The sequence below is a fragment of the Zingiber officinale genome, chromosome 11B, assembly GCF_018446385.1.
Source record: "Zingiber officinale cultivar Zhangliang chromosome 11B, Zo_v1.1, whole genome shotgun sequence".
NCBI lineage: Eukaryota > Viridiplantae > Streptophyta > Magnoliopsida > Zingiberales > Zingiberaceae > Zingiber > Zingiber officinale.
In genome coordinates this window covers 84,684,140-84,710,161 of record NC_056007.1, presented here as the reverse complement: position 1 = coordinate 84,710,161, position 26,022 = coordinate 84,684,140, and the positions used below count along the sequence as shown (strand labels likewise).

General features: G+C 41.2%; 1 protein-coding gene across 2 annotated transcripts; it reads right to left on the bottom strand.

The window, feature by feature from the left end:
* Nucleotides 1-5,241: 5,241 nt before the first annotated feature.
* Nucleotides 5,242-20,239, bottom strand: LOC122033724 (receptor-like serine/threonine-protein kinase SD1-8). 2 transcript variants are annotated; one of them, XM_042592881.1, is made up of 10 exons: nt 19,959-20,239; nt 18,624-19,811; nt 18,434-18,544; nt 18,273-18,353; nt 18,045-18,185; nt 17,845-17,963; nt 6,327-6,537; nt 5,969-6,209; nt 5,751-5,901; nt 5,242-5,665 (listed from the first exon to the last, which is right to left on the bottom strand). In XM_042592881.1, exons 1-10 carry the CDS (start codon nt 20,062-20,064, stop codon nt 5,390-5,392), a joined length of 2,625 nt encoding a protein of 874 aa, XP_042448815.1. In that variant the 5' UTR covers nt 20,065-20,239; the 3' UTR covers nt 5,242-5,389. The 2 variants fall into 2 exon arrangements, with proteins under 2 accessions (XP_042448815.1, XP_042448816.1); XM_042592882.1 differs by lacking the exons at nt 5,751-5,901; nt 5,969-6,209; nt 6,327-6,537.
* Nucleotides 20,240-26,022: the final 5,783 nt, after the last annotated feature.

Sequence of the window (26,022 nt, the reverse complement as noted above, 5' to 3'; positions counted from 1 at the left end):
GGAAATTTTAAAATAAAATTTCTCTTTAAAAATCTCTTCATGGTTGATAAAGGAAATTTCTATAATTTTAATTTTATCAACATGTGGATAATTTTAAAGAGAAAATAAAATAACTCATCAATCTACAAATAAGGAAAGAGATCTAATCTCTTTCTTTAATCTTTAGATCTTTTACAAGAGAGATATTTTAATTTTAATTCTCTTTAAAAATTATTTCTTCCACATAATAAAAACTAAAATTAAAATCCCTTTTTAATTTAATTTGGCGGCCCCACTAGCTTGAGTTCAAGCTAGGGCCGGCCACCAATAATATACCTAGGCGGCCCTAGCTTCCCAAGCTAGCTTGGCCAGCCCCGTATTAGTGGGTATAGAAGGTGGGTATAGGTGGGTATAAAACTTCTACAAATAAGAGGCTACGATAGGGACCGAGAGGAGGAATTGGTTTTGGTCTCCCGATAAAATTAAGCATCCCGTGTTCGCCCCGAACACACAACTTAATTTTATCAATGATAATTCATTCCACTAGAGAATTATCATTGAACTACCGCACCAATCCCAAATTACATTTTTGGGCTCCTTCTTATTATGAGTGTGTTAGTCTCCCTGTGTTTAAGATATCAAATGTCCACTAATTAAGTGAGTTATTGACAACTCATTTAATTAATATCTAAGTCCAAGAGTAGTACCACTCAACCTTATTATCATGTGGACTAAGTCCACCTGCAGGGTTTAACATGACAATCTTTATGAGCTCCTCTTGAGGACATTATCAACCTAGTATCTCTAGGACACAGTTTCCTTCTATAATCAACAACACACACTATAAGTGATACCATTTCCCAACTTATCGGGTTTATTGATTCAACGAACTAAATCTCACCCATTGATAAATTAAAGAAATAAATATCAAATATATGTGCTTGTTATTACATTAGGATTAAGAGCACACACTTCCATAATAACCGAGGTCTTTGTTTCTTTATAAAGTCAGTATAAAAGAAACGACCTCAAATGGTTCTACTCAATACACTCTGAGTGTACTAGTGTAATTATATAGTCAAGATAAACTAATACCTAATTACACTACGACCTTCCAATGGTTTGTTCCTTTCCATCATGGTCGTGAGCTACTGTTTATAATTTATAAGCTACTGATAACATGATCTTCCGTGTGTGACACCACACACCATGTCATCTACAATATAAATTAATTGAACAACTACATTTATCATAAATGTAGACATTCGACCAATGTGATTCTTATTTCTAGATAAATGTTTATACCAAAAGCTAGGCTTTTAGTATACACTCCAACACTTACTCCATCTCCACAAGTTCTTGTAAGCTCGGCGGCTAGTGGTGATCCACTCTCTAGTTCTGATTCTCATCCGTCTGACCACTCATCTCTGAGTAGCTCTGATGATTATATTCCTCGACGAATACTTCCTCTAAGCGATATTTATGCACGATGTCAACCAGTTTCCACTCGTTATCCTCTTTCACATGCTCTCATTGCTTCTTCAAATTTTGTTGAACCTTATAGTTTTACACAAGCAGTCAAAGATCCAAATTTGGCATACTGCGATGGCTACAGAATTTGATGCTCTTCTTCGTAATGCAACCTGGAGCTTAGTCTCTCGTACCCCATCTATGAATATTGTGGGCTCTAAATGGATTTATCGAATTAAGTGTCGTGCAGATGATTCTATTGAACGTTACAAAACTCGCCTTGTTGCTAAAGGCTTTAATCAATAGCCAGTTATGGACTTCAATGATATTTTTAGTCCAGTCATCAAAATTACAACTATCAGATTGTTACTATCTATAGTTGTTAGCTCCAATTGGCCAATACGCCAATTAGATGTTTCCAATACTTTCTTTCATGAACACCTTGAATAAACTGTTTATACGGAGCAACCTCCTGAATTCATCCACCCGCAACTTTCAACACATATGTGTCAACTTCAGAAGTCTATATATGATCTTCGATAAGAACCTTGTGCATAGTTTCATCGTCTATCTACCTGACTTCATACTCAAGAATGTTCTGGATCAAAAACAGAATCTTCCCTATTCTACAAATGTAATACGAAATTTTCAATATTTGTTCTGATTTATGTGGATGATATATTAATAACTGGTAGTGATCAAAACAGCATTACTACTTTACTACATCTTCTCCGTCAAGAGTTTCTTATTCCAGATCTTGGCAATGCTCGCTTTTTCCTTGGCATAGAGTTTCTCTCATATTCTGAAGGTTGTCTTCTCTCCCAGAGCAAATACATTACTAGACTCCTACAACAAGCTAAAATGGATGGTGCACGTCCTATCTCTACATCAATTATCGATGGTGGTTTCACTGCACCTTCATCCTCCTCTTCAATGTCTGACCCCCAGATCTACCATAGCATTGTTAGTGTCATACAATATGTCACAATTACACGACCCGATATTGCTTTCGTTGTGAATCGTGTCTGTCAATTTATGCATGCTCCTACTGAACATCATTGGGAAGGTGTTAAGAGAATTCTTTGATATCTCAAAGGTACTATTCTACATGGTCTTCTTTTATATCGTTAGTTTTCACGAGAGTTGATTGCTTACAGTGATGCAGATTGGGCTGAATCTCCCGAAGATAGACGTTCTACTAGTGGATATGCTATATTTCTTGGGTGAAATCTTATTTCCTAGCTTTCAAAGAAGCAACCTACAGTCTCTCGCTCAAGTACTGAAGCTGAATATAAAGCTATCGCTAACACAATGTCAGAAATTATTTGGCTACAATCTCTTCTTTCGGAATTACGCTTTTTCCCAACGGCTACGCCTAAAATCTGGTGTGATAATATTGGAGTAATTTATCTTGTGGCAAATCCTATTTTTCATGCTCGTACCAAGTATGTAGAGATTGATTTTTATTTTTTTCGCGAGCATGTGGCGACTCGACAACTTTCGATTTCTTATATCTCTACGGAAGATCAAATTGCTGATATATTTACCAAGTCATTATCTAAATAATATTTCACCAAGTTAGCACTCAAACTCAACGTTCAAGTACTCCCGTTGAATTTGTCGGGGGGTAACGACAATAATGGAAATAATCTCTAATTGATTTCAATCAATTATGATTTATTATATTTGACACATAATCAAGATCGACATGAATAAAATAGGAAAAATAATATTTCTAAGTCTATTATATTACTACGTTTATAATTATTATGATTGTATGCCTTATTTTATCTTTCCATTATTATTTTAGATAATTAATATAAATAATTTCTCATAAATAAATCTATTGACTTTAGTAATAAGATTATAAAAAAAGTTTTATATTATTTTTTTTCTCTATCTATTAATTTCTACCCATAGAAGTTCCTATCACAAAAAACAAAAAGACAGAAGAAAACAAATGCAGGTATGCTATTGTAGCCTGTTGCTACCTTCTTGAAATTTGTATTTAAATAAAATTAATAACTTTGGTTAGTCTCACTGATTATTTTTGGAGTGATCGATTTAGTCCCAAGGAAATTTTTCATCAGTTATCAGAGTAAATTGGGAAGCGCATGCGGTAGTCAGCCTAGAAGCCCAGTATCTTTTGATTACACCCCCTATTTAAAGAAAAAATTACTACAAATATGTTATAATTAGATATCAGACTATGAATGCCTAGGTGGCTAGATTCTCGGGTGAAATTTGCACTTAACATCATTCTTCAGGGAGAGATTTTTTTTCGTCGAATCAATTCAAGTTGCAATTGTTATTTCATTGGCTTTAGTCAATTGATTTGTTTCCTGGTAATGCCATCTCTCTCTACTTTTAATTATCTTGTTCTTCTTATGGTATGGAGGATAGTTTCAGTTTCCTAATTTAAATATAGATTTCACCTTTACCGAATGATTGAGGCAGCAACAAAATAGCCTGCACATGGTTTGTAAGCCTAAAAATAATTAAGCGTGCTCTTTATTTAGACCCCCTTTAATTATTGTACTATTGCTTAGAGAATTGTCTTGATTATAATTAAGAACCACCAAGATGACCCCAATGGATCGGGAAAAGAAAATTGAATTTTCTTTAAACAAACAAAAAATTACTGGTGATGCTTTAGAATATATATGATTGATTTGATAGCCACAATCCATGCTTCAAAGAGAAGAAAAAAAAAGACTACTCTAATGTGTTCCAAAGAAGCTAAGGATATGTTTGGTTCAAGTTATCATGATAATCTTGATTATATGATTATCAGGTAATCACATAATAAAGGTTATGGGGAATAAAATATAACCAAATGTTGTTTGATTCAACCTAGGTAATGCAACAAAAATTTATTTATTTGAAAGTTTTAATGAATACCTTAGTTTAATATTTTACTGTATTATCCTCAGTTACAAAACCAACTATACATATTATAATAATAATTATTATTATTTATTTATTTTTATTTTTTTACTTTTCTTTTTTCGGTATGTTTTTTATGTTTTTAATGTGTTTTTTAATGTTTTTATATTTTTAGATTTTTTTTATATTTTTATATTTTTTACATTTTTTAATTTTATTTTTTTAATTTTTATAAAATTTTTAAAATTTTAATTTTTAATTTTAAGTTTTTAATTTTTAAATTTTTTAAAATTTTAAATTTTTTAGATTTGTTATTTTTTATTTTTAAAATTTTTATTTACTTTTTATTTTTTATTTTTTAAATTGTTTATTTTTTTAAAAAAAATTACATTTTTAAAATATTTTTTTACGTTTTTTCTTTTTTTTCATGTTTTTTCTTATCGGAGAGTATTTTTGGTAAAAAAAATTATTAACCCCGGAATAAAAAAAACCTTAATTTTCTAAGGTTTTTCGATTCCGGGTTACATGACTCTATTGCTGACGTGTCGAGCATTGAACATTACTCGGGAATCATTGATTACCTAAATCAAACAGGATTTTCGTTGATAACCTTGGATGGATAATCAAGGTTATCAAGGATAACCCCAATCAAACGCTCCCTAAAAATCAATTGCTTAGTTGAATTGGAAGACAACTATACGAAATAATGATAAATTGTTATCCAAGTTTTTGCCACAATAAAATTTTGAAAATCCTTTAAAAATAGTGATGTTTTTTAAATATGCAGTAAATTTGTATTCATCACAATGTTAGACTAAAAGATTATTGTGTGATTGTTAAGGTAAACATGCTAATAATTACATTCAAACAATATAATTACATTTCATATTGATAATTCATTCCCACTTATTATAAGATGATCAACATACATACAAAATATAAATTCTAATGTATTACATCCAAGAGCCATGTATTGCTCATGGTCAGATAATTTATAACTGCTCACATCAAAGATGTCTAAACAATTGATTATTTTAAAGGCGATTAACACATTTCATCTACCTGTCATTGTAATGCTCATTTCTTGAGTTGTGAAGCCTCTTTCATAGGCCATTGATCTTATTAATGGCTGCTTAAGTGGAGTAAGAAGTTGGTCCTCACTAGCCAACATCATTACAACTTCAGCCATTGTGGGCCGGTCTTCAGTATTTTCTTGCACACATAAAAGAGCCATCCGGATGCAACGTAGGATTTCAGTGGTAGGATACGAGCAATCTAGTGCATCATCAAGAAGCTCAAGTGATCTACCATCCTTCCATAGTCTATATGCCTTTGTCATAGGAATCAAGTATTTAGACTAACGAACAATATTGCTGAATCCATAAAGAATAACATTGCAAGTTTTAAAGTTATACTTGTACTAAAAGGTTTGAGCTCATATCTGTTTGATTGAACACTATGTTCCTCTTGCCACTCAAGATTTCTAATACCAAGACACCAAAGCTGAATACGTCTGATTTAAATGAAAAAAGTCCATTTGCTAAGTACTCCGGCGCCATATATCCTCTGTGTTTATGAACTTGAAAATTAGTGACTCTTGTTAGATTATGACATGAATAAATTATAAACTTACAATGTTCCAATTGGTCTTGTGGTTGCATTCATAGGAGCTCCATCACCTTCGAATATTCTTGCAATACCAAAATCAGAAATCTTTGGAGTCATATTTTTATCTAGGAGAATATTGCTCGGCTTGAGATCTCTATGAATGATTCTTAAGATAGAGTCTTGATGTAGGTATAAAAGTCCCCGGGCAATGCCATTTATAATCTCAAGCCGCATTTGCCAACTAAGCAATGTGCCTTTAGTTTTATCTGCACATGCGAGTGTTTGAATAATTTGCTATATGATTAGAGTAACACACGTTTACTAAATTCCTAGCAATTACGAAGCCAATGAAATCAACGAATATTGTTGGATGATAAACTCACCGTAAATGAAGCCATCTAAGCTCTTGTTCTCCATGTATTCTAAGATGATAAGTCTCTCATCTCCTTGAATGCAGGAGCCAAGGACACGAAGAAGATTTCTGTGTTGTAACTTGGAAATAAGCGAGAGCTCATTGTGGAACTCACTTGAGCCCTGAGAAGAATGTCTGGATAATTTCTTCACGGCAATCTTTTGTCCGTGTTGCAATTGACCCTGACAAAACATATTGTGCAGGTAGAAAATCTGTAGTTGATACGGGAGATAGCAGATGGCCACAGGGATAGGACGGAGACGATAGTCAAAATAATGTGACAGATAATATGACAGTCAAAGATCAAGAGGAGGTAGTGATCAAAGGCGGTGACTACATGTCCAAGCAGTTTATCTCTTAACTTTCGGTGGGCTTCTTAGCCGGTTGGACTCCAAGGTCAGTCCCCTTATTTCTCCTGGGCACTGCCCCAACTTACTTCCGGTTGGTTTCTTAGTCGGTTGGACCCTAGGACTTAGTCCCCTCACTTCTCCTGGGCACTGCCCCAGTTTACTCTCAGTCAGCATCTTAGTCGGTTGGAACCTTGGAGCCCAGTCTCCTAATTTTCATGGGCACTGCCCCAGCTTACTCTCGGTCGGCATCTTAGCCGGCTAGACTCTCTCATGGGACAACGCTATCAGAGAATAGTAACAACCTGTCAGAGAATAACAACTATTCGTCAGGGAATATTCCAATATCCTGCTACCTACAAACCGCGAAACCTTCTTATGTCCAATGGGAGTCTGACGTATCCTTTTTCACCTGACACCCCCTGACATCCGACATTCTCTAGTGCCTTATGATTACAGAGGTTGCAAAAGACACTATAAAAACGGAGGTCCTCTCCATTGGCCAAGCATGCTCATGCGCTCATACACTCGCATCTACTATTGTTCATTCTTTTTTACGTACTTTTCTCTCTCGTGCTACTCCTGACTTGAGCGTCGCAGGGTCTGCTCCAATGACCTCTTCCTTGATTTTTGGGCTCTAATGTTCCCGGGTGCTTGGCCTGTGGTGTTAGTAGGGTCGTGGTTATCATCGACGATACTTGCTCCTCGGCCCCAGATTCCTCTCTATCAACGTTCTTGCCATTGTCACCGATACCCCCATCCGACTCAACTTTCAGATGAGATCAAATTTGGTGTCGTCTATGGGAACACATTTATCTGCTCCAAAACGTGAATATGGAGGACATTGGTAAAATCAACATCACTATGACATCTGGGGAATGCGAGCTCTTCAAGGAGGTAAATGCGAGCAGCCTTAGAAAAACAGACTGTGGATTCTCACCCGCGCCGCGTGCATGCAACCTCGAGGGATGGGTTCTTCGCCTCAGACGGAAGGTCCAAGAGGAAGCAACCATGCTACTTCCCTAAGGCATTGTACCGAGCCCCTGGAGAACGCTGCAACAAAATGGAGAGATCTCAAGCTTTTTCAGTTGATAACTCGCCTATGAGGGACCCAAAGAGGGGAAAGGCCCCAGCCATTTAGGAAACGATTGAACAACCTAGCGTTCCTTTCTCTCAGGAAGTGCTGGACGAGAAACTCCCTAGGGGTTTTAAGCCCTTGTCTACTGGAGAATATGGAGGTAGCAATGACCGGGATGATCACCTCTGAAAATTCTAGAATACCGCTCTCCTGCACCAATATAGCGATGTTATAAAATATCAAGTGATTTTTATCACTCTTTTTGGTTCAACACTGAGATGGTTTGACAGACTATCAGTCGGACCCATCACCTGTTTCAAGGAGTTCAAAAATAGAATGTCACTCTCCTGCACCAATATAGCGACGCCATAAAATGTTGAGTGTTTTTTATCACTCTTTCTGGTTCAACACTGAGGTGGTTTGACAGACTGTCAGTCAGGTCTATCACCTATTTCAAGGAGTTCAAAAACACCTTCCTGCACCACTTTGCCAATAGCAGAAGATACCAAAAGACTAATTATAGTGTATTTTCCCTAAAGTAAGGAACCACAAAATCTATGAGGGTATACATTAAATGTTTTAACTAGATGGCGCTGGATATCTCATCCGCCACCTCTGAGATCTTGATAAGTGCTTTCTCTCATGGCTTGTTAGAGGGAGATTTCTTCCGAGCCCTCATCCAGAAATCCGCAAAGGATTTCGATCATTTGTTGGGGAAAGCGGCCAAATATATTAATATAGAGGATGATTAGGCCGCTAGGAAGAAAGAAGTAAGGACCCCTGCTCCAACCGACCGGGCAGAAAGAAGGCCACCACCGCCTTCTGTCCACCATAAGGACCCCCGGCCGAACTCCCCTGTTTGAGAAGCAGGGGTGGCACAATGGGTAGAGGTCGTTCGAAGCCCTATCAACCAACCTTCCCCATGGAAAGTCCGATACTGCAATTATCATCAGTCACACACTCATGACACGGGAAACTACCTCCAGTTCGCTCAAGATTCTCGTCGAGCTGCCTAGCTAGGCTTGCCCCGCCTGAAACTGCGCCTCAACACCTGAAGCAGCAGGCCACCAACCCCAACATTTCGACCTGACCGACCAGTCCGCTTCAAGGGAAGGAGAGCATGAGTGGCCCGTCGAGCAACAAAGGAAAGGAGCTGATGGGCATCCAGGAGGAGGAGAACTGGGGAAATGTTGTGATCTGAGATATTCTGTAGATGGGCCTGTGACTGGTACCGAAGCAATGTAAAACCAGTCGAAATTGTAACTAAGTTTCTACCTTGAGGGGATAAATCATATGAAATCCTCGAGAGGCATGTGTCCTAGAATCAATCTCTAAAAAGTAAACAATAAGAAGCTAGTTCGCTTGTGGAGCAAGAATCACCTCTGATCATACCACACTTAAGGAGCATCCTACTTTTGTATTAACCTTTATCTAGTGAACGGATTTCAAACTATCACCCCAATGCAAGTTATAAACGAGCAGGGCTATTGCGTCCCAATGACCATCCAGTCGGACGACCATCTAGTAGAACGACCATCCGTCAGATTCCATACTCTCTCTTCAATGCAAGTTATAAGCGATCATAGCTCTCGCGTCCCAACGACCATCCGATTAGATTCTAGATTCTCGTCACAGTGCGAGTTATAAGCAGCCAGGGCTCTCACATCTCAACAATCATCCGGTCGAATTCCAAACTCTCGCCCCAGTGCGAGTTATAAGCGAGCAGGGCTCTCGCATCCCAACGACCATTTGGTCGGATTCCAAACTCTCACCCCAGTGTGAGTCATAAGCGAGCAGGGCTCTTACGTCCCAACGACCATCCGGAAAGGCGACCATCCTGTCAGATTCCTGACTCTCATCCCAGTGTGAATTATAAGTGAGCAGGGCTCTCGCGTCCCAACGACCATCCGGTCGGATGACGATTATAACATTTTTCAGGAGCTATAAAAAAACCTCTAGATTTAAGAATTAAATAATAACTGAACTACAACAATTGTATTCAATTTCCTAGTGATTTATGAACTTAGAAAGTGTGTAAGAGGTTTCTCTCTGCCTTCAACAAAGGAGTAACTTCTAGTGGAGCATTTTTCAACACATTAGATTAACAACCACCTAGGTTGTAACCAAGTAAACAACCGTCTTGCTTTCTTTAGTTTTTTATTTTATTTCTGCTTTATTTTAATTGTTCTATCTAACTAAGTTGAAAGGACGAGAAAGAGGTTATTTTTATTTAGCAGACAATTCACCCCCCTCTTGTTGGTCACATAAGACCTTTATCAATCATCGCTCTACCTAACTCATGTCTCAATTATCGCTCTACCCGACTCATATCTCAATCGCCGCTCTACCAGGCTCATATCTCAATTGCCACTCTGATTGGTTCCCATCCTAATAGGCGCTTTGCCTGGCAATACACGTTCAAAAAATAATCATTTCTCTATGAAAAAGGAAAAGGAAAATAGAAGGGCAATCGAAAAAACACAGGGAGTTATATTCCATTAACCAGCACATTATTAAAAAAATAGTTGGTCTTCTCTTACAAATTATTAGAAGGTCTAAACTCTTTCAAGTAAATTAATCATTAGATATCCCTTATGGAGGCGCCAGACTACTCCTCCCACCCTAGATACGAGCGAGTGACCAAACTACAGCCTGAACAGAAGTAGGAGAAGTCAAAGGAGATCAGTTGGCCACTCAGCGTTGTTACATCGAGATGGTCAGAACGAAAGTACGAGCCACTAGGAAGACACCTCGCCTAGAGGTGAACATCATCATTGAAAAACCCCCTACGCTGGTCTATGAAGAAAAAGAAGAAGTTCATACCCACCCTGATCGCTCGGAAGCAACCACCTTCATCGTTGCTGATCTAGAGGGTGAGAAAAAGATGAAGCTGGTAGCTTGCCTTAGATAAAACCACGATGTGTTCGCTTGGTCGGCACATGAGCTTTTTGGTATTTCGCTAAGTGTGGCTCAGCACGAGCTACACGTCTGACCAGACGCTCGGCCAGTAAAACAAAAGAAAAGGGACTTCAGCATAGAATAAAATTTGGTCATCAGAGTGGAGATAGAGAAATTGTTGGAGGCTGGCTACATACGGGAGGTACAATTTCTAAACTGGCTTGCTAACATCGTATTGGTCCCTAAGCTGGACAACAAATGGAGGGTCTGCATAGACTTCCGCGACTTGAATAAAGCGTGCCCGAAGGATTTCTATCCGTTGCCCCAGATAGACTAGATCGTGGACTCTACGCTAGACTGCGGAGCTGATCTGCATGCTCGACGCATATCAAGGTTATCACCAAGCACCGCTCGCCCGAGAAGATCAAGAAAATGTCAGCTTTATCACGATCGACGAGACATTCTGCTATAACGTCATGTTATTCGAACTAAAGAACGTCGGTGCCATCTACCAAAGGCTCATGAACAAGGTGTTCTGGCAGTAGATTGGCTGAAACATAGAGGTATATGCCGACGACATATTAATAAAATCTCCAAGAGTTGTTGATCTTTGCACAGAAATCAAGGAGACTTGCCAAACTTTGAGGGATTATGAAATAAAGCTGAGCTCGAACAAGTGCCCGTTCAGCGCCAAGAGCGATCGATTCCTGGGATGCATTGTCACCGAGCAGGGGATCGAGATGAATCCGAGCAAGGTCAAGGCACTATAAGATATGCCACCGCCACACAACTTGAAGGAAGCCCAACGGCTGACCGGGCGTATTACTGCTCTATCTAGATTCATATCCAAATCATCCTACCAGAGCCTACCATTCTTCAAGGTGATGCATCGGGCGACAAAATTTCAGTGGGATGCAAAGTGTGATCGGGCATTTGAAGAGTTCAAAGATTATCTCAACTCCTTGCCTATATTAGCTAAGTCGAGCGCAGGAGAGACGCTCTAGATCTATCTATCGTCCATCGAAAATGCAGTCGGCTTGGCATTAGTTAAGAAGAATGGGCAAGAGCAACAACCCATGTATTTTTTAAATCATATATTGAAAGATGTTGAATCCCACTACACTGGTTTAGAAAAATTAGCTTACGCTTAGGTACTAGCCACTCAGAGACTCCGCCCTTACTTCCTTTCCCATCTAATCATCGTGATGACCAACAGTACCTTGGAAAGAGTCCTCCTCAACCCAGAAGCATCTGGTCGACTAATCAAGTGGACAACTAAACTAAGTGAGTTCGACATCCAATATCAACCCCGAACGGTGATAAAAGCTCAGGCCTTGGCTGATTTCATCACAGAAATCCAGAACGACGAGCTAAAACCAACTTGGAGAATATATGTTGATGACTCTTTCACCTGACAAGGCAGCGGGATCGGCATCTTGCTCATTTCCCCAAGGGAAGACCGAATGCAACTTTCCGTTTGGCTGGATTATCGCGCCACCAACAATGAGGCTGGATATGAAGCCTTGATAGTCGGCTTGCAAGCAGCGCGGCACGTCGGAGCCACAAAGGTCCTCATTCACTCAGACTCCCAATTGGCCATCCAGCAACTGGCAGGGGCGTTCGAGATTAACAACCCCTGACTCAAGTTATATGCAGAAGTGTTTGAGAATCTAAAGATAAATTTTCAAGAAGCCGCTGTACAGAAGATCTCTCGATCGAACAATCAAGCAGCAGATGAACTGGCTAAGTTAGCTAGTTCATTATCACCAGTGTGATCAACCGACCGATTGAACAGGTTTCTTTGGTGGTGCATATTGACTGGATGGAGGGAGTTGTCTTTCCGAATGACTGGAGAACACCATTAATCGAATTTCTCCGATCGGGTAGTACGCTAGCCGACCGGGAAGCGACATGTCTATTAAAGAAGAGGGTCAGACGGTTCACCTTGGTCAGAGATTAGTTGTATAAAAGAATCTTCTCTAGGCCCTTGCTCAAGTGTGTTGGACCAGAGGGCGCAGTGTACATCTTGCAAGTATACCAAGGCTCCTGTGGAAGCCATCCAAGCGAACGTTTGCTAGCTCGAAAGATTCTCCTAGTTAGATACTTCTGGCCAACTCTCCAAGAGGATGTCGCTCGGACGACAACCACATGCCTATCATGCTAAAAGTATCACAATATTTCACACTAACCAACCGAAGAGATAAAGTCATCCACTATATCTTGCTCGTTCAACCAATGGGGCATGGAAATCATGGGACTATTTCCCATGGCGATGGGTCAGGGAAGGTTCCTGCTCGTTGCTGTGAATTACTTTTCAAAATGGGTGGAAGCTGAGCCTCTAGCAAAGGTCATCAAGTTTATATGGCAGAGCATCCTCTGTCGGTTCGGCATCCCCCGCCAGCTCGTCTCGGATAACGAAAGGCAGTTCGCGGGTCAGAAGCTCAGGGAGTGGTGTGAAGGTTATGACATCCAGTAGGTCTTCACCTCAATCGCCTACCCCCAGAGCAACGGCCAGGAGGAGGTCACAAACCGGGAGATCCTCAGAGGCTTACGAACTCGGCTCGACCATGCAGGAGGTAGCTGGGTCGACAAGCTCTCAAGTGTCTTATGGGCACTTCGCACGACTCCAAAGGAGGCGACCAGCGTAACACCATTCTAGCTAGTGTACGGAGGAGAAGCGATGGTTCCTGTAGAAGTTGGAATATAATCCGACCGGGTGCGATTCTACGACGAGGAAAATGGCGAGCGAAGGTTAATGGAGCTCGACTTGGTGGATGAAGTATGGGATAAAGCGATCATTCAACTAATGGCTTACCGACAGCAGATGACGTAAAACTACAATAGGAGGGTGATCCCGAGATCCTTCCAGGTCGATGATCGGGTGTGGAAGAAAATCAAGCTGGTCGGCGATGTCACTAAACTCGAGGCACCATGGGTGGGACCTTACAAGGTCGTACAGAAACTCCGCTCAGTGACCTATTACTTGGAAGACGAAAACGAGAGATGACTTGAGCGACTGTGGAGCGCAAATCATCTCTAATCCTACAGACATGGCTGAGAGGTGCGTGAGCAAATATAAATGTATGTATATATGCCTTCTAGATGCAAGGCCGATATGAATAAAAACTAAGCTTTCCAGACTCTTGGGCCAACCAGGCCAAGTTAAAAGTTGAACGACGACTATAAACTCTTGTCTCCATCAACGGTCAAGCGACGACCTTAAACCCTGGTCGTCATCAACCGTCGAGTGGCAACCTTAAACTTCTGTCGTCATCAACGGTTGAGCGGCGACCTTAAACCCCTATCATCATCAATGGTCGAGCGGCAACCTTAAACCCCTATCTCCATTAGCGGTCGAGCGACGACCTTAAACCCCTATCTTCGTCAGCGGTCGAGCGACGACCTTAAACCCTGTTTCCATCAACGGTCGAGCGGCGACCTTAAACCCCTGTCTCCATTAACAATCGAGCGGCGACCTTAAACCCCTGTCTACGCTATATCAATCAAGCGATGACCTTAAAAATAAAACGTATCGATCAGCTAAATAGATAAGTCGTTGTCGATCGAAAAAATCACGAGGCCACACGAGTTTACGCGACACTTGAAAAACGAGTCAAAAAATTAAAATACTAGAAGAGAATAAAGATTAGCCGGACGGACAAGCATTCATTGAAATTTCAAATTTTTTACAGAGGTCGAATTACTCTTAACGGGCTCATTCAAGATAATCTAAGACGTCATCAGGCAGTGACTCAGTCAGCTTGTCCTAACTGATGACTTTACTTGTCAGAGCGGCAGGGAAGTAGCCGCCTTCCCTGAGTTGGTTGAGCGAGACGAAGAGCTTGATCAGCGTCTTTGCCATTAAAAGCATCCCAACGGATATAGGCTTGCGTCATAAGATCAAACCTACTCGACTCGGCTCCTTGATAAGTCTCTAAGGCCGCTCGGGAGGCCTCCAGCTCTTTCTTCAATTTGGTCAGCTCTTCATCTTTGGCGTCGAGCTGGGCCTTTGCTACAGTCTGCTCGGCCGATCATCCGTCTCGCTCGGCCTTCAGCGCGGTTTCAGCCTCCTTCAAGTTCTAGGCCAACACCCGAAACTTTTTGATTTTGATCTTCAGATCTTCAATAGTCTGGAGTTTCCTAGTGTTGGCTGAATGAATTTTTGATTCAAAGTTGTTGGTCTGTTTATTAAGCCGAGCTAATTGGGTGGCTTGCTCGGCGTTTGTTCCCTTCTCCGCCTCTAGCTACTCGACGCTCTTAGCCAGATCGACTCTTAGTTGAGCCACCTCAACACTCATCTGCTCCAGTTGTGCCTAGGAAGCAGATGATTGGCCGCTCGACGCACGCAACAGCTTGACTTCTTGCTCTAAAAATGGCAACCTTTGACACATGGCTAGGCTCTCCACCCAATACTATGAGGAACTATGAAAATTTAAGCGTTGATCAGAGATACATTAAGAATATACAAACACTTACCCCAGTGGACATCTAGGTATGGCTATCCGCGAGCGCCTCGGAGGCATGACCGCCACACGAGCTCGTGCGCCCGCCCATATTTGTACGAGCGACCCTTGAATGATTATCTGGTGCTCGAGGGCTCAGGATTCAGCATCGTCCGACTCACGCCATTCCTCAGTCGGAAGATGGATAACCACGGTTATGTGGTGTTGGCCGCTCGAGGTTGATTGGGCCGAGGTCGCTTTGCCGGATGGCCAAGATGTTAACGCAGGTTGGATACCAGACTTTTGAATCTTCGACGGTGGTGGCATAAAAGAAACTAGCGGCCCGCAAATAGTTCCCCGAGGTAGACCAGACAGGGATAGTGTCTGATCCGATGATGTAGGGGGAACGGTCACCGTGGCAGCGACTGGCATCAAAGTTTCAACCCGTTTGGCAGAAGGAAGGCAGGGGCTAGTCCTGGTGGGGGTCTGCACCACGGAAGAAGCAGATCGCGATGTCGCCTTCGCCCGACGCCTCTTACGGCTTATCAGTGGTTCCCTAGAAGAGGCTGAATACGACGTCCTCTCAATTGAAATCACCGGCAGTTGTGCGGAGGGAGGATTCGATGCACCAACCGCTCCACCGCTAGGTGTCCAGCTGGCTATCCCTTCTCTCACTAGGCTGGCACTCCCTTGCTCTCTCCAAGTGAGTCTTCTTGTGAGCCGATCGGCTGCACACCTCGGCTCTCCAACTCGGCCACGACCGCCGCATTGATCTCAGCGAGCTTGGCTTTGTCGGCCAGACATGCATGCAACATGACTTGGGCTGCAAAAGAAAAGGAGAAATCAATTAGATTCAAAAGCTATAACCAAGCAGGAGTGCACCTAGACTGAACGGAAGCTTCGTGTGGATCAGGCTCAAGCTAAACACGTAGAGGACCCCCTCGTGCAGCAATTTATGAATATGGTACTTTTGCTCAGCCAATTGTGAGGCTGCATGGAGGTAGTCCGATCGGCTCTTGTATTTCTTGAGCTCTGGAGGATTCGACACCTCTAATTGCCAGCCGGTCGGGAAACCGGGACGATCGGGGAATTTGACAAAAAAGTAGTATTCCCTCCCATGTTTATTGGAGGATGACATCTTATCGAAAAAGACCAAGCCCACTCAGGCTTGGAATAAGAAGATCTCCAGCTTGGAAAATTTGGGATAATAAAAATAATGGAAGAACCGAGAAGTAAGAGGAATGTCGTGCAAGAGGAATAGAACGACGACCTCGCACAACAATCGAAAGGAGTTCGACACTAGTTGGTAGAAAGAAATATAGAAATATTTACAAACAGCAGAAAAGAAATGGTAGATTGGAAACCGCAGACCGGCAGTAATGGTCAAGGATTTACACGGGCTTCGAGAAATATGGTTGACATCGATGACGACCGTGCTTGCTCAAAGAAGTGCAAATTCTCAAAGTATTGCCGCTCATCGTCTCGCTCTGCACAGTGAACGGGTTACCAGACTTATCGTCTATTTACCATGGTTAGACAACGACTGAGCGGCGTGGGTCGATTAGATACTAGGGACCGAACACTTCGATCGGGCATCGAAATCGCCGAGGAAACCAGTTGTCTAGTCAGTCGAACCTGTAACCTCCTTCGACTAGACTAGAGGAGGAGTCTTGTGATGCGGCGATAAAGAGGAGCCCACCTGTCACGGGTCAATTGACACGGTGTTGGTCAAAATCAAGGCGGTCAACATCGGGGGTTACAAAAAGAGCCTCGACCAAAGATGACTGTCTGGTTAGCCCGGTCGGCAAAGGAATGGCCGAGTGGATCACCTGGCCAGTCAAACGAATGGACATCATGGGTCGATCAGACGAATGGACAAATCCGTAGCCGGTTATTTCAGTCGGCAGGAAGATGAGACGCTCGGACCACCCGTCTGGCGGGAAATTGAGCCGCTCAGACCACCCGTCCGGCGCAAGAATGACATTACACAGGAAAAAATGAGAAAATAAAAAAGAATACTCCGTCTATCATCATTAAAGATGAAGAAGCCAAGACCAAGAAGAACACTTCATTTATCATTAATGCACAGAAGTCAAGATAAAGAAGGTTTCCTCTGACAATTAATATCATTAAATAAGGACAAAAACGATCACAAAGAAGGTATAAAAGGGTACGCCAGGTATGAGAAAAGGCAAGATTCATCTATTTCTCAAATACTCATTCTCTTCCTGTTTCTAATCTGAGCATCGGAGGGCCAACGCCTGAGACCCCTTCTCTAGTTTGGTTTGGTTTGCAGGATTGAGGTCTTCATCTCGTCAGTAGTCATCCTATCCTCGGCTTTCCAGCTTCCTTTATTCGGACAAGATCAGACACTATAAAAAGAGAGGTCCTCTACATTAGTCAGGGATGTTCACCCTCATACACTAGCATCCACTACCGTTTTTTCTTTTTTCCATACTTTTTACTCTCGTGCTACTCCTGACTTGAGCGTCACAGGGCCTGTGCCAGGGGTCTATTCTTTGATTTTTGAACTCTAACGTTCTCGGGTGCTGGGACTGTGGTGTTGGTAGGGTCGTGTATACCATCGGCCATCCTTGCTCCTAGGCCCTAGACTCCTCTTGCCATCGTCACCGATACTCCCATCCGACTTAACTTCCGAACGAGATTAATAGTCATTAGGAAGCTAAATATCACTTGTGAAGCTAAAAACATATGTACGCATACCATGTAAACCACACCAAATCCTCCTTCACCAAGTTTGTTGTCGATAGAGAAATCATTTGTTGCAGCCTTTATCGTAGACAGATCATAGGAAGGCAGAGCCTCCAAGATGTCGAGCCGACCTGGCACAAACCAGAACGTGCCGATAACTTAGAGAAATTTGTTCACAATCTCAGAATTGAGCAATGAGAAAATCAACAGACCTGCTCCTTCATTAGATGGACCATAAGTCTCAGAGTTGATGGACCTGGATCTCGATCTCGACCTCGTCATCGTCATCGTCATCGTCCTCGACCTCGAATCTGATACATCAAAAGCCATTGGCGAGAGGCTACGACAGTCGCCTGTACACCAAGATGCCCTTATTTTTTCTCTAGAAAAGAAAAACATTATTCCAAGTACGTAGAACACGTGGTGCCAAAAGTCATTACCCCTGTCCCCCTTGGACGGGCACGTCAACAAGCTGGTATCGTCCCTGACGGAGGAGGTTTCTGGACCAGTCTCATTGCAGTCTGAACACCATCAAAACTCCTAATCAAGAACATTAAATTTTCACTGAAATCTAATCTCTTAAAATTTCAAGTCGCAACACCTTGTTTCCCTGCTCTGCTTCTCCTCCAAAAGAACACAATACAGAGTAGCAGAAATGCCAGGAACACAGGAACGGCTATCTCCCAAACAAGCTTACTGCGCCTTGAAGACCCTATAGAAATAGTTTATTCTTGATTAATTACAATATTAGAATTCTAATCCATTCATAGATTTAAGGAATAATTAATTACCTTCAAGGCGGATATATAAAACATCCCCTCCATCGGGAAAATTCCTGAGATCCAGTAAATCGCCTTCCCAAGTGACGCACCCGTTTTCCCCAACTAGTGCGTACGCCACGCAGGAGCAGTCGTTGGTGCACACGTCGTTGCACGCACCCAGGCTCATCAGGCCTCGTATCGTGGCGTTCTCTGTGTCGGGCAGCTTCGCGATGACCTTCAAGACTCTGTTCGACGCGCAGCTCAACGGCTTCTTCCTGTCGCATCCGAGGCTTCCATTCTTCGGCGCCGGCGCGAAGCCTTCCAAGCAATCACAAGATTTGATGGAGTAGTCCCAGGTGCAGATGCTGTTGCGCCCGCAGCTCGCGTACCTGTCGCAGTCCTCCTCAGGCACGCTCCAGAAGTGCAACCAGCCGCCGCTCTCCCAGTTCCACCGCTCGTATTGGCCGGAGGCGTTCATCACTGCCCGAGTCAGCACCGACCACCCAACCTTGTATTGAGTCGAGTAGTACACCATAGAACTGTTGGACACGAAATTGAACTCTAATTGGCTCGAAATGTCTCTGTTCTTCATCCTTGGGTTGCCGCTGAATGATCCCTTATCGTTCCAAGGACCCGTTCGGAAGATTTTAGAGGAGTCATTCCAGAGGAAGATCTCTGGAACTCCTCGAGTCTCCATCTTAAAGGCGTAGCTGCCCGGAGAAGGGTTGGTGACGCTCTTCCACGACACGAGCTGCCACAAGGTGTTGGTTCGGTAGTCAACTCCGAGCCTCATGCCGGGTAGGAGAGTGTCGCTCGGATGGTCGAAGCTCTGCCACAGAGTCTCCTTCGATCCACCGTTGCCGTCACTGCCGCCAGCAACGGTCAGGACGAGATTGCCGGAGTCCTTAAGCTGCAGTTGTGCTGAATTTTGAGCTGTGGATGTCCCGGTCGACCATGAAACATCAGTTCCTTTGTCGAAAAGGATTAGATTTCCATGGGAGGTGAAGTTGAGTATCGAAGTGGAGGTGTTGACGGACTGGTTCCTATTGGCAATCCATACTACTTTGCGTTCCGTGACAGAGGAATTGTTGTACCATATCGCTATGTATCCCTGTACTGAGCCACTGATGGGAGTGAAGAAGCCGAGCTGGAATATACCTCCGGGAGAAGTCAAGCTCTGGCCATTTCTGAGCGAGCTATTTGGAGTCAAGGAATCACCTGCACAAAAGTCTCAGAGATTATCATCTGAATAACGATTAAGGATTTGTAAGCCTGAAAATAATTGGAGAATCAAAAGTCATTAAAAGAATTCTTGCAGTATTAAAATCGATAAAGTATCAGAAAAAAAAAAGAAATGATACGTACCTGACTGACAATGAACGATGGATATTGCTGCTAGTATGTTTAGGAACTGGAAAAGAAAGCGCTGCATCCTGGCCATCGAAACCTTACTGCATCTTATAAAGTTCATAGCTTTCTTGGTGTTCCTACACTTTTACTTGTTGCTAAATCGATTCACAAATCTTTGCAAACGCTGTGCTACTGCAACTCTCATCTTCTTATCACTTCCATAGAAGGAAGAAGCTATCATTAATTGGATGCAGATTTTTTGAACTACTCAGCAAACAAGAAAGAGAAATGTGAACAAAGGCAGTCCGCATTTTATTCAGTGATGAAGAGGCATATAGCATGGTTATACATTACCTTGATTAACTTCCTTAAGATACTGGCATTCTGGTCAGCGGAGAACTAAGAAGTCCGGTCAAGTGAATTTGTCATGAAAAGAGAGGGAAAAAAAAAGGTACGGAGACAAACTGTAAGCTGTGGCATTTGTCAGTCAATGGTGGTGGGGCCATGAACAAAATATCTATGAGTAAATTTGATATTCATTTTCAAACAGTTTATTTAAGTTAGTTCAATGCATATAAATTAAATAAATAAACTTAAATAAACTCATTAATATTATTGTTAATTATTTGTAAATAATATTTAAGAATAAAATTTATAAATAATATTCACAAATAAAATTTATTAAATTATATCCATCAATACAATTTTTATCAATATAACAAATAATTAAAGAAACATTTAAAATAAATAAATAAGTTATTTTATTAAACTTAATAACTAATTAAGTAAATTTAAAATTATAAATGTTTTCAACAATCCAACTAAATATCTAAATAAATTAAATTTAAGTCAGCTCAAGCTAAAATAAATTAAAGTTTAAACAATCAAGCTTAATTTATTTTAAATTTGACTAAGTATTTCTAGGTCTACTTAGCAAATTATTGCCCAGTCCATTTAGCAAATTATTGCCAGTTCGTTTCAATAATTGTGACCGGAAAAGGAAGGTAGGTACCGTGGCTCTAGTTCAGTTCTTCTATCTCTTTTTTTTTTTATTTTATTCTTGTGTTTCACTCATCGTCCCAATCTATGTCAGTGGCCTCCGGTCATCAATTCGATCAGCACTATAATTTTTGGGGAAGATGAACCAAAGAGGATCATTATCGACATGATCGACATCGGAATCCAGTTGGATCTGAGTAAGGGCTCAAATCAATAATTGAGAAAAGTTTACTCAAATTCAATCAGATTTTGATGATAATCATGCTAATAATGATCTCCTTAAATTTATCTTTCCCAAGATTATAATATTGATAAGGACGACAACCTCCGACTTTGGACGATGCACTAGGATAACAAGTGAAACACAGAGACATATAATTTTGAAGACAGGTGATCCAATTTCTCGTTGCTCTTAATTAGTCATGGGACAGAGAAAAGTCCAACATTAGAATATTCTAAATAAAATTTCTCTCTCTACAAAGCTGTTAATCAGTCATGGACAGAGAAAAGTTAACATTAGAATATTCTAAATAAAAATAAAATTTCTCTCTACAAGGCTGTTAATAAGTCATGGACAGATAAAAGTCTAACATTAGAATATTCTAAATAAAATTTTATTGATACAACGAGACCGATAAAAAGAGAGGGATGAATTATCTGTAAAATAAAAATTATCATTCTCGTACTTTTAACTCTAAAATAGTAATAATAAAATAAAAATAAAATTACAGAAAAGAAAAAAAGAAAACTTAGAGATTTGACTTGGTTATAACTTAGGTGGTTATTAATCCAAGGCGATTAAACAGCTCTACTAGAAACATCTCCTTCACTGTAGGCGAAGAAACTTTTTTATACACTAAGAAAGCTCAGATGTTGCTAGGAATTGAATACAGAGTTGAATGATTAATTCCTAACTCCAGGAGCTTTTATATAGCTCATGGAAATCCTATCTTGAGTCTCGAGGGTGTCTCCAAAAGGGTTGAGGACGCCTCCAAGAGGATAAGCTGATAAAACTTTATCCGCTTGTCAACGGTCATAAAGACTGGGTTGAGCGCGCCCTCAATGTTGTTGAGGGTGCCCTCAATGTTGTTGAGGGTGCCTTCAACCTGCATGGTATAAATAGCTTCCAGCTTCTCTTTTTCTTCTTCTTCTTCTTCTGAAGCTCTGATCGCTTGGGTTATTTCGGCCAATCGAAATAGGGATTACCCGAACCCGATTTCTAGCCTTTTCCTCGAGCAGACTTCCGCTCCGGCTTCTCGTCCCTTGAATGTCACGTACGTTCTTCTCGTCCACCGATATACTCTTCCGTAGCTCTTTCGTCCTTCGGATGCACCAAACCCGTCAACTCCCTTCCTGTGTCGTTCTTCTCGCTAGTTGCGTTTTTCGCTCGACTTCTTGCACTCCTAAGCTCCTGCACACTTAGATACAGGGATTAAAACCAAACAGGACATAACCTAACTTGGTTGATCACATCAAAACAACCATGAGGTTCAACAATCTCCCCCTTTTTGATGTGCATCAACTCAAGTTCAAGTTAGGGTAAACCAAATAAGTAATTTAAAGAAATTACAAAACTAACATTTCGATCATAAAGTTTGCAATTAAAAATAAATTGCAATACTAAGTATAGAATGAATTTATCTATCAAAATTCATAATTTTAAAAAAAATAACTTGAAAATTTTTTTAAACTCCCCCTGAACTTATACTAACTCTCCCCCTTTGATCACATCAAAAAATAGGAGGCAAATTTCCAAGTTAATGAAGTAAAGAAATTGTCTAAGTTAAAACAAACTTTTAACACTATTTTTAAGTTTAAAAAAAATTCAAATAATTGACAAGAATTTTAAAAGCATTAATCGATATTTTATGTTTTATCAATTTGCCAATTAAATACTTAATTCGATAATCGGCTTCCAAGCTGTGACGAGATACTAGGCCTTTTTGGTTATTGGATCATCAACCATTTCTAGACAAAACCTTTTAAGAAATTTCAATATTTAATTTCTTCTGAAAGCCTTGATTAACAGAAGTTTTACTCTAAATATGATTTGGAACCCAATAGAGGTTCCTTCCTATCAGGTTAATAAAAAACTTAGGGGGTACATATTCTTTAGGAATTTTCCTAAGTTGACTTTGGTGATATCTACTATACCAATTTAATTTACCATAAATTCTCAATTTTGATTTTTGAAATTTATTCAAGCATGCATGATTATTTTTCAATTTATCAATTTTTATCTTTAATTTTTTATTTTCTAATTTTAAATTATCATATAATTGTAGAGGGTATGTTTTTGCTAAATTTAATTTTAATTCAGCATTTTCCTTTTCTAACTTAACTAAATCTTTAGTAAGCACTTTAATGAATTGAAAGGACTGCTTGGGAGTTAGAGTATGTACCTTACTTACCTTAATTTCTAATTCTCCCCCTTCATCACAGCTTTCTTCTTTTGATGCCCCCCCCCCCCCCCTTCATCTATGCTCATTTCTGAGCTGGTCTCTTCTTCTCCTACTTGATGGTTGGCCATCAGTGCTAATCCCGAGAAAGCTTCGACTTCATATTCGGAGGATGATGATTCATCCCATGTAGCCTTCAGACTCTTGCGTTTAATGGACGTCGGTCTTTGGGACTTCTCCTTATCCCTTTTCTTCAATTTTGGGCAGTCATCCTTGATGTGCCCTTCCTCATTGCAGTTGTAGCATCGGACCGTCCTTCTGTTGCGTTGATGCTTTTTCGACTGCGATCTAAATTTATTAGTCTTAATAAACTTATTTAACTTTCTTACCAATAGCGTCGCTTTAGTTTCATCGATTGACGCTTCAAAGTCGGGATCGCCCATCTCGGCTTGTAGGGCAACATTGTGATTTGACTTTTCTATTTGTTTAGGTTCTGCAATTCGAGATTCGTGAAGTTCAAATGTAGAAAATAAATTTTCTAGCGTACTTACCTCAAAGTCCTTAGAGATATAGTATGTATCTACTAAGGATGCCCATTCTGGATTTCTTGGGAAGGCGTTGAGCACATACCGAATCGATTCTCGATTTGTTACCAATTTTTTGAGGTTGTTCAGTTGAGTTATTAACTCCTTGATTCTTGCTTGGAGTTGTACTACCTTTTCGCCGTTGTTCATCCGAAGATTTGTCAGCTGAATTTGGAGGATGTCGCACCTTGCTAACTTCACTTCTAATGTTCCTTCGTGGAGCTCCAGGAATTTTTCCCAGAGGTCTTTGGCAGAGTCGTAGCTTCCGATCTGACTTACCTCTTGGGGTGGCAGGACGCTGAGCAGATGGAATTCTGCTTTTCCGTTGGCCATGAAATCAATTTGCTCCTTTTTCGTCCAGTTGTATTCTTCCTTGTCTTTAGGGGCTGCAAAACCATATTTCATAATTAAAAGAATATCAAATTCTGTTTTGAAGAATACCTCCATTCGGCGTTTCCATGTCGCGAAGTCTCAGTCGATTTTCGGGGGATGAATACTTGCATCGGCCATCGTCTTGATCTTTGTTGCTTCAGTCGACGGTTAGTCCTTCTGAGGCGGTCTGGCTCCGATACCACTTGTTGGTGCAGCGGGACCGACAAGAGGGGAGAAGTGAATTGCCTACAAAATAAGAATTACCCTCCTCGTACTTTCAACTCTAAAATAGCAACAATAAAATAAAAATAAAATAACAGAAAGGAAAGGAAGAAGACTCAGGGATTTGACTTGGTTACAACCTAGGTGGTTGTTAATCCAAGGCGGTTGAACAACTCTATTAGAAATGTCTCCATCACTGTAGGCGAAGAAGCCTTTTTACACACTAAGAAAGCTCATATGTTTCTAGGAATTGAATACAGAGTTGAATGATTAATTCCTAGCTCTAGGGGCCGTTATATAGCTCATGAAAATCCTATCTCGAGTCTTGAGGGAGCCTCCAAAGGGGTTGAGGGTGCCTCCAAGGGGATAAACGGATAAAACTTTATCCGCTTGCCAACAGTCACAAAGACTGTTGGACCGCTGGGCCGACTAGAAGGGGGGTTGAATAGCCTGTAAAAATAAAAGCACAATCCTTCTCGATCTTTCAACAGAACACTTGCATAAATTATAACTTAAATAGAAAAATAGAAAAGACGAGGCACACCGGGATTTACTTGGTTACAACCGAAGAGGTTGTTAATCCAAGGAAAATGTAGCACTAAATACTCCTTCAGACGGAGAAGCCTCGTACAACGTTGAAGCGCAAAATAGAGAAACTAATATAGAAATTGAGCGTACAAGTGTTGAAAGTGAATTGCTTGTGATCGATGAAAAGCTTCTGGACCAAGGCTATATTTATAACCTTGGTCAGGGTGCCCTGGGAGGGGATAAAACTTTATCCCCAACGAAATAGATCGCGTTTGACGCGATCCGGTCAAAAGTCCACTTCCGAGCGCCCGAAATGGATCTGGGTGCCTCGGTTGGGAAAGTCAACCCTATTGGCTTTTTCCAGCCCAAGTCTTCTGCTCCGGCTCCATTTGTCTCAGACCGAGTCTTCCGCTCGCTTGGGTGATCTTTGCCATCTGAAATAGGGCTCACCCGAACCCAACTTCTGATCTTCTTAAGCGGGCTTCCACTCCGGCTTCTCGTCCCTTGGAATCGTCGCGTGCTTCCTTCTCGTCTGTCAGCGTACTCATCCACAGTCTTCGTCCCTCGGTCGCACTCCGTGCCGACCTTCTTTCTAGCTGCGTCTCTTGCTCCTCGAGCAGTCTTCCGCTTAGGCTTCTCATCCTCGGAACCACCGCACGCTTCCTTCTCATCCGCTGGTTTACTCTTCCGTAGTGCCTCGTCCCTCGGATGCACCGCATGCTGTCCTTCTCGCTAGTTGCGTCTTCCGCTCTACTATATGTGCTCCTAAGCTCCTACACACTTAGACACAAGGTTAAAAACATACAGGACCTAACTTAACTTGTTGATCACACCAAAACAACCTTGGGGTTCCAACAATCTCTCCCTTTTTGATGCGAGCAACCCAAGTTAAGCTAGGGTAAATAGACATAAAAATTAAACTAACTAATTTTGCAATAAAGTGCAAAAAATATAGAAAATTTAAATTTTGGTCTA